The sequence below is a fragment of the Prosopis cineraria genome, unplaced genomic scaffold (assembly GCF_029017545.1).
Source record: "Prosopis cineraria cultivar Desert tree isolate PC_DT_omini unplaced genomic scaffold, ASM2901754v1 PC6, whole genome shotgun sequence".
NCBI lineage: Eukaryota > Viridiplantae > Streptophyta > Magnoliopsida > Fabales > Fabaceae > Prosopis > Prosopis cineraria.
Window position 1 is genome coordinate 8,254,410 of NW_026555337.1, and position 15,927 is coordinate 8,270,336.

A 15,927-nucleotide genomic window follows, 5' to 3' on the forward strand; every position below is an offset into this window, starting at 1 on the left:
TGCGAATTGATGACCTTGTTGGCTTATTCGTATCAACGTCTCTCCCTTCTCTCTATCATTCTTACTTCTTTATGAATCCATAATCTTATTTTAGTCCACTATTTTTCTTAATTAGTTATATTTTTCTTCTATATTGATATAGTAGGAAAAAAAAAATCCCATCTATTTTCATTGGATTGAAAAGAATGCCATGAAAAGGAACTTAAATCTTTCTGCAACTAGCTAGATATATATTAGTGCATAGATTCATTTTAAGAAAAAGTTGAATTGTAAAAAAAAAGAAGAAGAATTAGAATGGAATATGACTCCATGATGTTAGATGGGATATACAATAACGAAGAAAAGCATAATATTTATCATATGTAATCAAATAATAGTATGGCCATCCAAAACATACAAAATAATAGTATCCTAAACTGACAGAAATGTTTCTAATCAACAACGTGACACAAACAAAAATAATGATGGTAGGTAAATAATTAAGTGGTAATAAAATAGGGGTTATAGAAGTCATGTCTTCTTTACAAATGTGATGCTTCAATGTTAAATAAATTCTTCCTTCTTTACTGACCCTCTTGTCAGGTCCCACATCGAAGGGACTTGGAAAGGGTCATGATTATATAAGCGGGTGTGCTATACGTCCTAATGGATTAGCTTTTGGGGAGAGAGTAATGGCTCCATGATAAAATGATATCAGAGCCAGAACTGAGTTTGCCCAGTCGGTGAGCCCCTCTGATGGGCCACCCTTGATAGGGGCGTCACGAATTGGCTGAGAAAATTGTCAAGTCCTATATCAGAGAGATTTGAGGAGGATCCTGACTATATAAGTGAATACACTACACATCCTAATATATTAGCCTTTTGAGAAAAGAATAATGACTCCCGTGACACTCTGCTCTTAGTTTGAGTCACCAAACATGCTTGAGTTTACTTTATATGGTTTAAACCAAAGTGAAGAAAATGAGACAATTGTCGCAACTTGAACTTCTATAGGTACATGCGTAGCGTGCTCTCTCTGTTTTCATGTTTCAATATTTTAGGTATTTTATGTAATTACAATGGCAAATAATTTCTTTTTACCTCAATTTCTCATAGAAAAACTATATTAAAATTTCTTGCTTTCCATTAGAAACAAATAATTAATAATCGATATTTCCTAAAATATCGCATATTAATTAAAAACATTTCAAAAAAAAATGCTTTATATATATATATATATATTTGAAATGGAGCGAGTTTACATTTTAAAATCGTAATCTGAAAGGTTTTTTTTCAAAATAAAAAAAAGTAAAAGTAAGAATTTTGTAAAAAAATAATTTTAATTTAACTTATTTTTAGGCCAAATGATTTAAATTAATTAACAAGACATTATATTATTAATATTGTCTCCCAAGTAGCATTCCAAAAAAAAGAATAATATTGTCTCGCGCCCGCCGAAATACTTGTCCGCTTGCTGAATAAAATATTTGAAAACAGACAGATCTTTGCTTAAAAAGAAAATTATACAAAAATTATAAACTCAATCTACAATTAAGTGCACTTCATCGATGAATTGACAAGTTAATTAGATTCAACAACTAAATATCTTCTTTGGCCATGACATGAAACAAAAGCGCAAAACTTAATTGAGAAGTTACGTTATACGGGTAGTACATTCAAGACATGGGGACCGATAATTACTATACTAGTTCTATGATTAAGAACGAAATTGACAGGGAAAAATATGTAGAATTTTGATTTTTTTTTTTTGGGGATGGTATCATATCATAGGAATATATAAAAAACTAAATTGTTATTTATGAGATTTTCAAAACAAAAGAAATGAAAAAAAAAAATCAATCCATTATACATATATTCTTATTTTTTCTGATGTCATAGTTAATATTTTCATTTAAAATTGTTTTATTTGGGCAAAAAAGCTTCAAGAGATGTAAATCTTTTTTATACATTTATCAATTTTTATTTTATTGAATATTCTATGGTATAATCATTTAACGTTAATTGATTAACTCTAATTTATAGTCAGGCCCAAAAAAAACCCTCAGAGTATTATTGTAGAGTACAGGATCTTAAATTTCCTCTAACTGCTCAGTCCTGAATGAAGAATGCGTTAACCCGAACTCATCGAAACCTCATGAGAATTTATGCAGAAATATTCCAGATTAATTTTTCTTTTCTAGATGGAAGGCAAGAAAGGAATAATTAATAATTAAAAAAACAGAATTCGTCATTAACTATTTTCAACCAAAAAAAAAATTGATTATGCTCAGAAGAAGAGAAGAGGAAGAGGCTTAAATGGCACAGAATATCATGCTTTGATGATTAGTTGATTTGATCCTCCTTGCCCAAACTTTACTGTACATAATGCTCGTCTTGGCCTCTTGGGTCTCATACCCTCTAAATTGAACACCACACACATGCCAGCAAAACTACTTGCACACTTTTCTTCCATATTTACAAAACCTCATCACAACTCTGAAAACTCAAACTGATCATCAATGATCACTATCTGTTTATATTGTCAGCGCAGAGTCATCTATTCAGATAATTCAGATGAAAGAAAAGCAAAGAGCAGTGAAAACTTTAGTGTTCTGGTTAATATGTAGAATATGTGTGCGCGCTCGCGCGCGCGCCCTCATCTGTAAGACTTAAGCATGGCTCCGCAGAAAGTGCAGATAATGGCCTTCCAGTTTTTCCAGTAGAACGGAACATAACAGAACCTCGTCTGAGTCATCATGTCGGCCACGCTGGCTCCGCCGCCGCACCGTGAGCACGTCCCGGCAGCGGGCTTGCTCCTCCTCACCTTCCTCCTCTGATCCACCAGAAAGCAGAAGCAAACCATCTTCTTAACAGGTACGCTCCAAAAATCAGAAGTGTTAGCCTCTATGATCGATCTTCTCAGTTACGTCAACGAAGGTTTCTTTCTCTTCTCCGGGAAGGAATATATATATATAACAGAACTAGCTGGCTCCTATTATAAGGCTAAGTAGAATGTGGCCTTTATATAGAGAAATGGATCCGTCAAAGGTCGAACCGATAGGGTCGCAGAGGCGGAGGAGAGAGGGGGTAAGTGGCGCGAGGGTCGATGGCTGAAACGTGTGCAAGAGAGAAGACCGTTGGATGAGTGCCACGTGGAGGAAGAGGATAGGGGCGGCTTGCGATTTTTCGTGTTCGAGCGTTGTTTGTTGCCGGTGCAATGGAGGTGGGGTAACTGCTAAACTTTGGATCATGGAGAACGCGTGAGAGGTTGCCACGTGGGGATCTCAGTTAATGAGCGGAAAAGAGTTCGATGATTGGGCCGAAAGGGTAAAATAGGAAAGCCAAATGTCATTACAGCTCATCCATTTTCTGCTGCGAACAGTAGTTATTGTTCTATCCTGCGTGGACGCTTTTCGCTTCCGTTATAGTCCACAGTAAGTTTTCTTTTAAAAAAAAAAAAAAAAAAGATCGCAGATTGCACAGGCCTAGCAGAATTTTATTCCTCTTGGTAGAAGGCATTTTTTTAATGAGTTAATGGACACTTGATAGGATGTTAATTATATTTTTTTAATATTATTCTTTTGTAAGCTCATTACTCATGAGAGATAATAATGTAATGTATGTTTTAAATTTTTTTATTTAAACAAGGATAAAATTGAATGTTAATTTGATTTCTAGACAAAGTTAATTTAATCATCTCTTCTTATTTTCGATAATAGTTAAGAGTGCCTTATAATATAAATTAACAAAAATACTTTATCTAGTTTTATTTATAAGTTACTATTTATATATTTTCTCAAAAGAAAAAAATTTAAAATTCATTAATTTTGTCTATAAGTTAATAAGTTTTTAATTTTATTCCTATTAAATATGTATATATGATTTAATAATATACCCTTCTTATAAAAAGGAAAACTTGTGATTGTGATAAAAGTTATACATGTCTTTTAAATATGGTAAAAACATCATTCTTTTTTGCCTTGTAAATATTAGAGTGTAAAAAGAAATCTCACATCTAAAAGATTAAAAAATGAATCATGATATATAAAGCTTAAAAAATATCTAATCAAAAAACTTAGACTATTTTGGTAGGATATACTATCCTTAAGCATACTTAATATAATAAATTTAATATGATATCATGAGCCATTCGATTAGGGGACAAAAAAAGGAAAAAAATGAAAGAAATGTAAGATGAAAAAAATACAAGAAGTTTAAAAAAAAAGAAAAGAAAAGAGAGAAGGAAAAGAAATTGAATAGACTTGGAGTCTATGAGATTAAAAAAAGTACAAGCCCAAGTGAAAAAATGAAAAAAAAACATAGAGAAAAAAATTAATAGAGAGAATATTAAACTGTAAAAAGAAATCTCACATCTAAAAGATTAAAAAATGAATTATGATATATAAAGTTTAAAAAATATATAATCAAAAGGTTTAAGCTATTTTGGTAAAATATACTATTTTTAAGTATACTTAATATAATACATCTAATAGTAAATATGTTGAGGTGGAATTATATAAGATTAGAATAATAGCATATTATACTGGACTTAAAGAGAATAAAGAAGCATGCAATGCAATTCAAGGGATAACAATATTTGTGAAGGGCGCCAATGAACTTTAATTTTATATGGTACAGTGACATATGTAGAGTAAAATTATTAGACTTGATATTTCACCATAATTTCTAAATTACTCCTTTTTTTTTAAATTCAACAGTATCCTTTTTATGAGTACAGTCCGCTAACATCATTTTTTTCTAAGAAAATGACATTAAAGGATCACTCATCAATAAATTTTTTGCAGACAAGAATTGATAACGAGTTTCGGTTGAGAAAAAATAAATTTTTTTATTTTAATAATAATTTATTTTGTATTGATTATTATTTGTGAATAAGTGTTTTAAGTGATCCTTGAATATAATTTTTTTTTTTTTTAATTTGTCTACCTCAGGTATAAAGTCGTGCCGGATTTGACATAGAGGAATCATGTACCCTTATGCATATACAAAGATAGAAATATTTGGCTATGCAGCACAATTTGATTTTAAAGTTGATTAAATTGTTAAATTAATTAATTTAATACCGTAAAATAAAATATATCAACTTTATTTCAATTTTATCTATAAATTATGATGACCTTTTATTTTAATACCCTAAACCCCAAACCTACACTTTAATCTAATTTTTAATACTATTAAAAATATTTTGTCGAACATTATAATTTTTGATTAATTATTTAAATGTTTAACCCCTATAATTTACTCAAGTTTCCAAAATAAGAAAAAATTAAACATTTAGTTACTATAGTCTGTTAGCAATTTACATAAACAAAAACTTATGTACAGTTCTTACAGTGCATAATTAGAAATCATATTATTTAAATAAAGTATTTAAATTTTCTATCAACCAAGCAAAATTAATTATAGATGTTGATCGAATTCAATTAGAATATCAAAGAAAAGTATTCCTTCTTAAAAAAAAGGGTATTTATTGTAGTAATAGTATTATAATAGATTTAAAGGTTAAGGGTTAAAAATGCTTTGAAATTTTTTTAAAAAAAGCGCTGGGTATCTTATATTTTAAAAAGAGTAATGTTGTATCAAAATTTTTTAAAAGAAAGCAATGTTACCTCGTTATTAACTTAAACTAACTTTTGACCATTAAACCCCCTTTATATGCCCAACAAATTGACACGTGGCCTCCTCCCTGGAGTTATTTTAATTTGTTTCCTCTTTGTTCTTGAAAAACCAATGTCAGGCAAAGCCATTGAGTACAAATCAACTAGAACAGGATAAGCCAGAATTGGGCGAGAATCTAATGGTGTTTAGAACAACCAAATTCATCAACTAGAACAAGTCAGACCCTTGCTATTATCAGAGCTGTCGATGAGCAACCCATTGAGAACAAATCAAAAATAAAATATAGAAACCGAAAATGACTTCCAAGAAATCCACAAACTAAAATAAACAATTTATGATTAGCAAGAAAATAAAAATAGCAGAGAGAAGGAAGAAGAAGACGGTGAAGCCGTATGGAAGAAAAACAATGCGAGAGTCCTGTTTGAGACGTGATTTGAAGGGCTTTGGTCTTGAAACGACATATGGGGGATCTCGAAGTCACCTGGCTTGGAACCATGTGAAATTGTCCAGGACTATCAGTAAGAGGAGGGCCATCATCGTAGACATAACCGACTAAACAACCACAGCTACTACACTTGATCATGGCTTTCTTCCTTCGGATTTCCCAGTAACTAATGGTCTCAAAGAAGGATCTGATCTTGTCCTCCTGCTTGAATCTGAACTTGGTAGCGTCAACCACAAAGAAGGAGGTTATGCCTTTGTTTCTAGCCTCAAAATGGAAATCAGGCGGAAATAGATAAGCAGAGTTGAGATTCAAGTTGGAATCGCATTCCGAACAACTATAGATAGAAGCCATGTTCGAGATTTCTGAAAGCGTGGAACAAGAAAAGAAAATAAAATAAAAGAGAAATTAGAGAACCTAGATTCGAACTTGCAATAAGGAAGTGCTTCTCCTCATCGTACCCTGCCTCAATGAAGACGGAGAATTGGAGGATGGACCGAGAATGTGTTAAGGAAGGTTGACACGTCTCAATTTGTTGGTCAAATTAAGGGATTTAACGGTTAAAAATTAGTTTAAGTTAATGGTAGGGCGACATTACTCTCCTTTTAAAAGTTATAAAATAACATTGCTTTTTTTAAAATGTAACGATATTCGATGCTCCTTTCAAAAAAATTTTAAAATATTTTTACCTTTTAACTTTAAATTTAATTAATTTGAAATTCTTTATTTCTTTAAAAAATAAATAAATAAAAAAATGAAAGTAACGAATCAAGATTCAAATCTCCATGAGAAGATGTGTTTACATTTAATATTTGATCATATTTTAAATATAATTGCATTCAATAAGAAAATATTTGAGCAATTAAAATAAAGTGTCTTACGGAAAGATATATATGCTCATTTAATTTATTGGTAGTTCAATTGCAAGCTTAATTATAATCAATGAAGGATTGTTCTAATTAAACACCTGTGTTTTTCCTGGAATATGCATTTCATTCATGAGATATTTATACAGAAACCTACCATTCCCCAACTAACCAGAGTACGACTTGTCGTTCACTATTGCAATTTCAAACTTTTGCCGACTACATTAAAGTTGCATATTTAATTAATTGGATTAACATTACCTTACTAGAAAAACCTAATGTCCTTTCTAACTGGATCAAAATTGATGCTGAACTATTTTGCAACCCAGAGTACATAGTATATAGCAAGTCTTGCATATGTCATGCACAAGTACACAAATTTATTACCTCCACCGTTCAATAAATTCTATCCCTTTCAAGTAAATACTCTATTGGAAAAAATAATTTAAATTAAATTTTAGCTTGCTTTACAACATTCAACTGTGCAAGAGACCGGCCCCAATGGGATATAGAATCCAAATTAAAAGAGGTTTGAAGGTTGATTAAATTAAAATAGGAAGGATAGAAAATTAGGACCAGTTTGGTTTATGTTATATTTTTTGTTTTTAAAAATTATTTTACAATACTATTTTTAAAATTATTATTTCAAAACAAAACAAAAATATGATCTGTTTGGTTGTCTTAATTTAAAACCAATTTAAAAATTTTAAAAATGATTTGATAGTGTCGGTAACTTATAATAATTATTAGAAAAGGTAACTGTAATTTTCAATAATCAGATATAATATTTTTTTCAAACAAAAAATAAAATAAAAATAGTTTTAATATTTTTCTATTTTTTTATTTTAAAAATAAAAAATGAGAATAATTCTAGAAAGGAAAAATGATAATAAAATCCTTTCAAATTATATAGTAAATGATAATTTAATCTTTTGAAATATCATAATTTCATTAAAGTTCTTAGGGACTTCTTTGTTAATAAATTTTAAATTAAAAATATTATTTTACCTTTATTGATAAGTTGTGATTTTTTATTCAATTATTGTGATCCTTTGAATAAAAGTTGTGGTTTTTTAAACAAGAGTTGCGAATGGAGTTTATTATTTTTAGATCTTGCTTTTGAATAATAAAAATTACACTTAATAAATTATGATTTCTTATTCAACTCTTACAATTTATAGAATAAAAGTTATTATTTCTTAAGTAAAAGTTGTGATTGGAGATTGTTTTTCAATAACAAAAATTACAGTTAATAAGTTGTGATTTTTTGTTTGACTTTTATGATTTATAGAACAAAAATTACGATTTTTTAAGGATAAAATGATCTTTTTATTTTAAAATTTATTAATAAATAAGTCCCTAGAGACTTCATTGAATAACATTTTGAGAATTAAATTATTATTTATATAATTTAAAAGAATTTTATTATCATTGCTTCTTCTAGAAATAATTAAATTAAAAACACTCATCCAAACGGTTTTCAAAAGCAAATTTTTTTTTAAAATACATAAACCAAACAAGTTTTAACATTTGGATTCGGTGAGTGATCTAATTCATTCACTTAATGAATATTTTAATTATAGTTATTAAATTTTATTAAAATTTAAAAATTATCAAGATATATTTTTTAAAAAAAATTCAAACCAGTGCTCATAAGAATACTTATCACATATGTTGTTCCCTCAAAAATTTTGAGATTTGGTATATATTTTATAGTAAAATCTTTTACAAGTGCTCAATTAAATCGAATGTAGTTGTTATCATGTCATGTCAATACTCATTGAATGAATAAATTTGTATTACTCATGAGATTTATATCCAAGAAAAATAAATTTAAAAAATAAAAGAAAAAAGAAGAAGACATTTTCTGCCCTTGCTTTTCCTTAATTTCCCTATAGAGAGAGGGAAAAACTAAAAGAAAAACTTTATGCTAGAAGAAAATGTGGTTCTCTTCTAGTTATTTTCTCTCTCCTTATTTTCTTCTCAATTCAAATGGAGGGTAAGTAACATAACAATTTACTTAAAGATGAAGTTTGTGTTCATATGTGACTTGTTATGTGAACAAGACTTATAAACTGTTTTTACAAATAATAATAATAATAATAATAATAATAAAAGTACTTATAAACTGTGATTAATTATATTGTTATCATGACGAGGAAAGTTGATTAGTACTATATACATACATATGACCATGACTCATGGGGTCCCTCAACAATTAATACTGTATGGGGCGAGAGACTATACCAATTCACAGGAAAATAAATGCGAGGTGTATGTTTCCCAGGTTTTGTGGTACCACTTATATAGTTATAAGTTGTCTAATAATTCAATCACGACTCTTCCTACTCGTGGGTGGAATGTTTCAACACACTTTTTTTCATGTTCACGTTTTCTTTTTTAGAAATAATAATATCTTAATAATTGATAATTATGCTTTCTTTTGTTGGGAAGTTTCAATCACATACGTATCCATTATTAATTACGCTTATCTACTTGATTTTATGTCAATCATACTGGCTCGTGGGTGGTCAGAATTAATGCAACGTGGGATCCACATGACTTTAACAACCAAGAAAAGTCCCGTTCATACGTGCGCGCGCGCGCGCGCGCCTCCCTCCATTTTATTGAGAAAATTCCATTTCCCTTAATCAACAATTTTTTATTAAAATATATTGATCTTATTTTGTTTCCGTTTTTTTTCTTTCTTTTTAATAAAAAAAGTTAGTGCATGATATAATGAAAGTTTTGTTGAAGACAGCAGATGCAGAGGCGAACAGCGAGCTACTAATTGCTCGAGTCGTGTCCGGAAGGACACTGTCCTTAAGAACTATTCCGGTACACCTGGATGGTGGACCGATAGTCCCCCAGGATTAAACGAACACTTCCTGTGGCGGAGTAAGGGAACAGAATAGCGGAGACTAAAAATGAGAACAGACGAACAGAAGATCAGAGGGAGGAGAGGATGAGAATGCTGGCTGTCTGTTCTGTCCGCACCCATGTCTATTTATAGGCCGAGGAATGAGACACAAACGTTGGGTTATAATTACCGATTAATGCTTCGGTTATACACACATTAAACAACAAACGTTCGTGGATTAATGCTTCAGTTACATGCCTTAAACAGCAGAAACGTGCACGACCATTAATCCGAAAACGTTCAGCGTTCAATCTGGAGATGTTTGGCAAACAAAACATTAACGTACAGAATTCAGTTTTCAGAAAACTGCCAACGCCTTAAGTTCAAATTGAAAACAGCTTTAACCATTTTTGGAAAAATAACCCAGTAAAAGGAACCTAGTGCCTCTTGAACTCGCGCGCAGGGGGGGCGAATCGGCTGATTTCAACTGCGATTGCCCTGAGTTGGCCTGTCTCATGTGCGCGAGGCCACTTCTCTCCCAAGCCCATTTTACTAGCCCACTTCATTCCTTAGTATATATACACTAGGAGATTCCTTCTTTTAGTCAATGTGGGACTTTAACACACATACTTTTGACACACATACAACAAGTTTACGAGTGGTATATATAGGAAACTATTTACACCTCACTTCAAAAGTGTATAGTTAATTATTGTTTTTCTTAGAAAAAGGTTTAAGTAAGTTGGGTCCCAAATATTCATTAGAGCTAGGATATATCTTTTGGTTCAAAGATTGCTAATATATATACTTACAGATTGCTCATTAATAGTTGAAATTTGAATTCATAACCCTATATGTTATAAGATAAATCTTTACCAACTAAATCAATCTTTATAGATTGGGCTTATTTGATGCCACTTCATGCAAAATAAGAAGAAGAAGCCATGCTCAACACACACACACACACACACACACACACACACACACACACACACACACACACACACACACACACACACACACACACACACACACACACACACACACACACACACACACACACACACACACACACACACACACAAATTATATATGGATCGTATAATTTATATTTCTCATTTCATAAATAAGTAGCTTTCTGTATGAATAATTTGAATAGATGTGTTTATTATTAAAAGACAAAAAATGGTTTTTGGTTTTATGGACCTTATGAGTGGCTAACAAATAATGTGTTAAGTTTTAAAAAAAATACAATTATTTCTTTAGTCCTATTTATAAGTTACTTCTAACATGTTTCACCTGCATTAAAGAAAACTTTAAAACTTATTAATTCTGTCTTAAAATTTAATGAGTTCTCAACTTTACCCCTATTATACACTTTAATAATAAATTTTCTCTCTCTAACATCCAATGGAGGGTAAAAAAAATTATGATAAAAATTTAATAACGTCACTTATAAATAGGATCAAAAAAATTCTTCTCTCTCTGCCCTATAAATAAGAATAGAGGGAGTATTCATTAAGAGTGTAAACGTTATTGATAAGGTAAGAGTATAAAAAAAACATACATGTATAATATATGAAAGTGTCAAGAACAGATGAAGTTACAGAGACAAGTCAATTTGGAGTGATGAAGATGACAAGATCCTCGAAGGGAACCTTGAACTCGACACACGAGATTGCATGAACTGCTGTCTACACATTGTCCGCTGAATGTTGTGCTTCCTCTTTCACACATCAGGTTATTATATATATAATGAGAAATAAGTAATATGATTGTTAAATACCGTTGGTAGAAGAGAGCATGAGGATGAAGGCAATGTAGAGAAAGGAGGACAGATTGAATAGAGAGGAAGCCATGCTTGATGCTATGAGATTATAAGATCAATTCGATCACCGAGTATATATATATATATATATATATGAAGAAGAAGAAGAAGAACGAGGAAGGTACGATGATTACAATGTATTTTGATTTGATTGGTGTTCTTTGTTGTTTTTGTTGATTAAAGTTCAAGTGCCGATATTTAAAATGGGGGAGAAACCAAAGATCTACATACAAACAATGTATTGTAAGAGGGTTTCATCTGTTTTGATCTGCTGATTGGCCGGACTGTTCGAAAATGATATTACATGCCTACACGAATAAAATTTAAGGCGCGCGACGACACGTTTAGATATTAAAAATGTGGTTATTATTTAATTAACCTTAAATAAATTGATCTATTTAAAACAAACTTTTGGAGTTAAGAGATATAATTACCATGGAATTGATGTGTAGAGTATCGGGTTGATCTTTATAATTTGTTGGAGATCAGATTACAAACATCATAAATGAAGTTTATAAATGTAGGTCATGGACCCTAGATATGTTGGAACAAAAATTAGTTATTCGACCATTTTCCAAATAATTAAGAAAAACACTTTTAACATTAATAATCGATCAGAAGGTCACGACCCATCAAATTATTTAAGGTTGTGTTTGGATAGGTGGATTTAAGTTTGAAATTTAGATTTAAAATCTCATAGTTGAAATCTCACGTTGAAATTCATAGATTCTAAATTCTTTGTTTAGATAATATAAAAAATTTTGAATTACAATATTAAAATTCTTTGTTTGGATCTAAAGTAAATTTATAAATTTTAAATTCTATATTTGAATTTAAAAAAAAACTTGAAAGATTGCTCAAACTCGACGATTCGAATGGCCAACTTCTAACGGGATCAAACAGTCACAGCTAACTAAGACTATGGCACCAGTGATAACCGAGACAGGACACTCGACTTCCACCAGGATCGAATTGTCGTGATAATAGGGACCAGATGGCCGACTTCCACCGAGACTGAACCGACAGGGACTAGACGGCCAACTTTTACTAGGACTAGACAAATAAAGACAACGAGGACCAGATGACAGACTTCCACCTAGACTGGATTGACATCTAAGATGGGGACCAAACAATCAACTTTCACCAAGATTGAACTAATGACGATGATAGGGATTGACCAGCCTACTTCCTCTGGGATCGATCCGATGGTGACAATGGGGATTGAACGATCAACTTCCATCAAGACCAAACCTAAGGCAATGACGAGGACCGGGCAGTTGCCTTCTACCAGGATCAACCAAGCAGCGACCATCGAGACCAAACCCACAGAGACAATTGAGATAAAACAGTAGACTTTCACTAAGATAGGATGGCCAACTTCTATCGAGACGGGTCTTGGTGGAAGTCAACTATCGAGTCCTCATCATCTCCATTGGTTCGATCCAGGAGAAAGTTAGTTGTTTGGTGGTTGCTATTGGTCCGATCTTGGTAGAAGTCAGTCCTCCAGTCTTCGACATCGTCATTTGTCTAGTCTCAATGAAAGTTAGCTATCTAGTCCCTATCGTCGCCATTAATCCAATCTAGGTGAAAGTCAGTCGTATGGTTTGGTGGTCGCTGTCGATGTGGTCCCTATTGAAAATGGTCATCTAGTCTCAATCACTGTTGTCTGTTCAATCCTAGTGTAAGTCAGCCGTCTAGTCTGGTGGTCACCTTCAGTCAAGTTCTTATAGAAATTGGTAGTCTAGTGCCCATCATTGATGGTCTAATCTCAGTGGAAGTTGATGGTCCCTTCTCGATAGTACCATCAGTCCGATCCTGGTCATCACCATCAGTTCGATCCTAGTGAAAGTTGGCAGTCTTGTCTAGGTAGTCACCGTTAATTTGGTCCCAGTTGTCATTATCAGTCTAATCCAATTAGAAGTCGGTCGTCTCGTCCCGATTATGTCCATCGGTTCGATCTTGGTGGAAGTCGGCCATCCTATCCCAATCATTGTTGTTGGTTCAGACTTAGTGGAAGTTGGCCATCTTGTCCCCATCAATTGTCCAATCCCGATTAACAGTAGCAACTTGTTTTCATCAACTTTGATGGTCCAATTCAATTACAGTTTGCAAGTTGACCAAGCCTTCATGGATTTAGGTCAAATTACAAAAGATATTGAGTTAGGATTTGAAATAATAGAGGTTTAAAAAGGATTTTAATTACAAAGAGATTGGGATAGAATTTAGATTTGAATTTGGGTCAAATCTAAATTCATACATTTTTAATTATTCAAACAATGGATTTGGCTCAAATGTAAATCTAAATTCATGTGTATCTAAATATAGCATAATGTTTATAATTATGGATTCAAGTAGTGTTTTCACGTTCAATCTTCTTCATTTCTTCAAAGTCGCATGAGATTATATTCAAGTTTATGTATGTTTTAATTGCAATCATTTTTATGATTGAGAAGCAGTGTCGCACTCGAAAAATACGACGTGAACGACGTGAGAGCAGAGGTTCTGGCCTTCGAAAAGAAGACCGAAAAAATAGGAGTCGCCACCAAAATTTTGAAGAAAATTTTGAAAAATCATTTAAGTGAGGATAAGGGTGGTCTGTGAAAATAAAAAATAGGTTCGAGAGTTGATTGAGTGTTGAAAAAGTGTTAGGCACCCCACAACACCCGTTTGTAAGAACGATCACCTGAAATTTGTTGTGCTATATAAATATGATTTTAAAATTATTTTAATTAACCCTTTTATATTCATGTGTTTGATATAAAAATGATAAGAATTAAGTGAGAAATATTTATTTATTTATGAGGAAGGACTTGACTCAGAATCTGACTCTGAGGCCTACGTATCCTATGATGGGGATCAAAATTCACATAGTTCAGGCTAAGAAAATTGTCAATGATTTTCTTTATTTAAAATTTTCATAAAAGAGGAATCAAAATAACTTATCAATCACAAATAAAATAATTTTTATAAATTGTGAGTTGGTATGATTTATTTTTGCAAGGATAATTTTGTTATTCCCATTTATATTTTTGAAACTATTTTCTCTATTGTACGTTTCTTTATTTTTTAAGAATTCACTTTTTCAACATAAAAAAGTATTATTATTAAATATATTTCTTTTAAACAATCTCTAAGATGTCTATGGAGACTTATTGTTATTCGTGAATATTCAAATAATTCAAATGGCCTTATTACCTCTTAAAATTTCATATTGTCTTCACCATATGAAACCTTAGATTGTTTATAAAACATTTTGTTTTAATATATGTTCTTTTATATATTGAAAATTTATTTGATATACTAATGGGAGCTTTTATCACTCACAGAATATGGTAAAAACTCATAATTATCATAAAAATAGAGTTTTATCAACCCGCGATAAAATGATTATCTTAGCAATTTATAAAAATTAGGAAATCTTATATGGCCAAAAGATTTTGAGGTTGTTACGTAAATATATTAATTTTATTAATTTTTTTATTAAAAAAAGTTTATTATTTTATTTTATTTACAAAAATTTATATATAAATTGATAATCACATTATCTGTGAGGATTTATTATGATAATGTAATTATTTTAAATCTCTCTGAAAATTCCTTGAACTTTCACACAAAAACAAACTTAGATATTTTATCGATTTAAATTAAAAAATAAATAAGTAAGTAAAATTAATTATTATGGAGGATCATTGGAATCCATATCATTATATATACAAGTTGGAGCTATCTACTTGCAAAATCTTATTGATTTTTACAGTAGTTGATCATTTTAAATGCCTATGCGAATTTCTCAAAAATCTCACATGACCAATGAATAAAAAAAAGGATTAATATTATGATCTAACCATACCCAGAATGGTCACCATGAAATTAACAAATTCTCATGATTAATTAACAAATTCTCATGACCAATAAGGAAGCATGATCTAATCATTAAGGGGCATAAAAAAAAGAAAAAAAAAAGAAACAATATAATTCAAACCCATAACCACACTCTCATATACTCGTCTAACACATACAAATGCAAATAATTTCAAACATTCATTCAATACCTATATATATTGAGGTAAGCCCAGATCATTCATTCAACGCATACATGTATTTGAGCTAAACCCAGATCATTCATTCAACACATGCTAACGCAGATTGCCTTGCAAACTGATCGAAGAAGGAAAACACGCAGAAAAATCCAATCTAATTCTCAACTCCAGATTCCCAACACCGAGTCACAATCAAAAAGAATAAGAGGCAGATAATCAATTAGACAATATAAATTAATCAATCAAAATCAGAGTAATTCAAATTCATGAAC

The 15,927-nt window shown here is 31.1% G+C and overlaps 2 protein-coding genes across 2 annotated transcripts; both read right to left on the minus strand.

The window, feature by feature from the left end:
- Nucleotides 1-2,296: 2,296 nt before the first annotated feature.
- On the minus strand, nt 2,297-2,985 carry LOC129314557 (uncharacterized). The gene has a single exon (XM_054958034.1). The coding sequence runs from the start codon at nt 2,840-2,842 to the stop codon at nt 2,636-2,638; it is 207 nt and encodes a 68-aa protein (XP_054814009.1). The 5' UTR covers nt 2,843-2,985; the 3' UTR covers nt 2,297-2,635.
- A 2,777-nt stretch (nt 2,986-5,762) lies between these two features.
- Nucleotides 5,763-6,578, minus strand: LOC129312339 (uncharacterized). The gene has a single exon (XM_054954896.1). The coding sequence runs from the start codon at nt 6,413-6,415 to the stop codon at nt 5,837-5,839; it is 579 nt and encodes a 192-aa protein (XP_054810871.1). The 5' UTR covers nt 6,416-6,578; the 3' UTR covers nt 5,763-5,836.
- Between the last annotated feature and the right edge of the window lie 9,349 nt (nt 6,579-15,927).

Excerpts from the sequence above, each read along its gene's own strand:
- LOC129314557 (XM_054958034.1), bottom strand. The coding sequence starts at position 2,842 with ATGGTTTGCTTCTGCTTTCTGGTGGATCAGAGGAGGAAGGTGAGGAGG.
- LOC129312339 (XM_054954896.1), bottom strand. The coding sequence starts at position 6,415 with ATGGCTTCTATCTATAGTTGTTCGGAATGCGATTCCAACTTGAATCTC.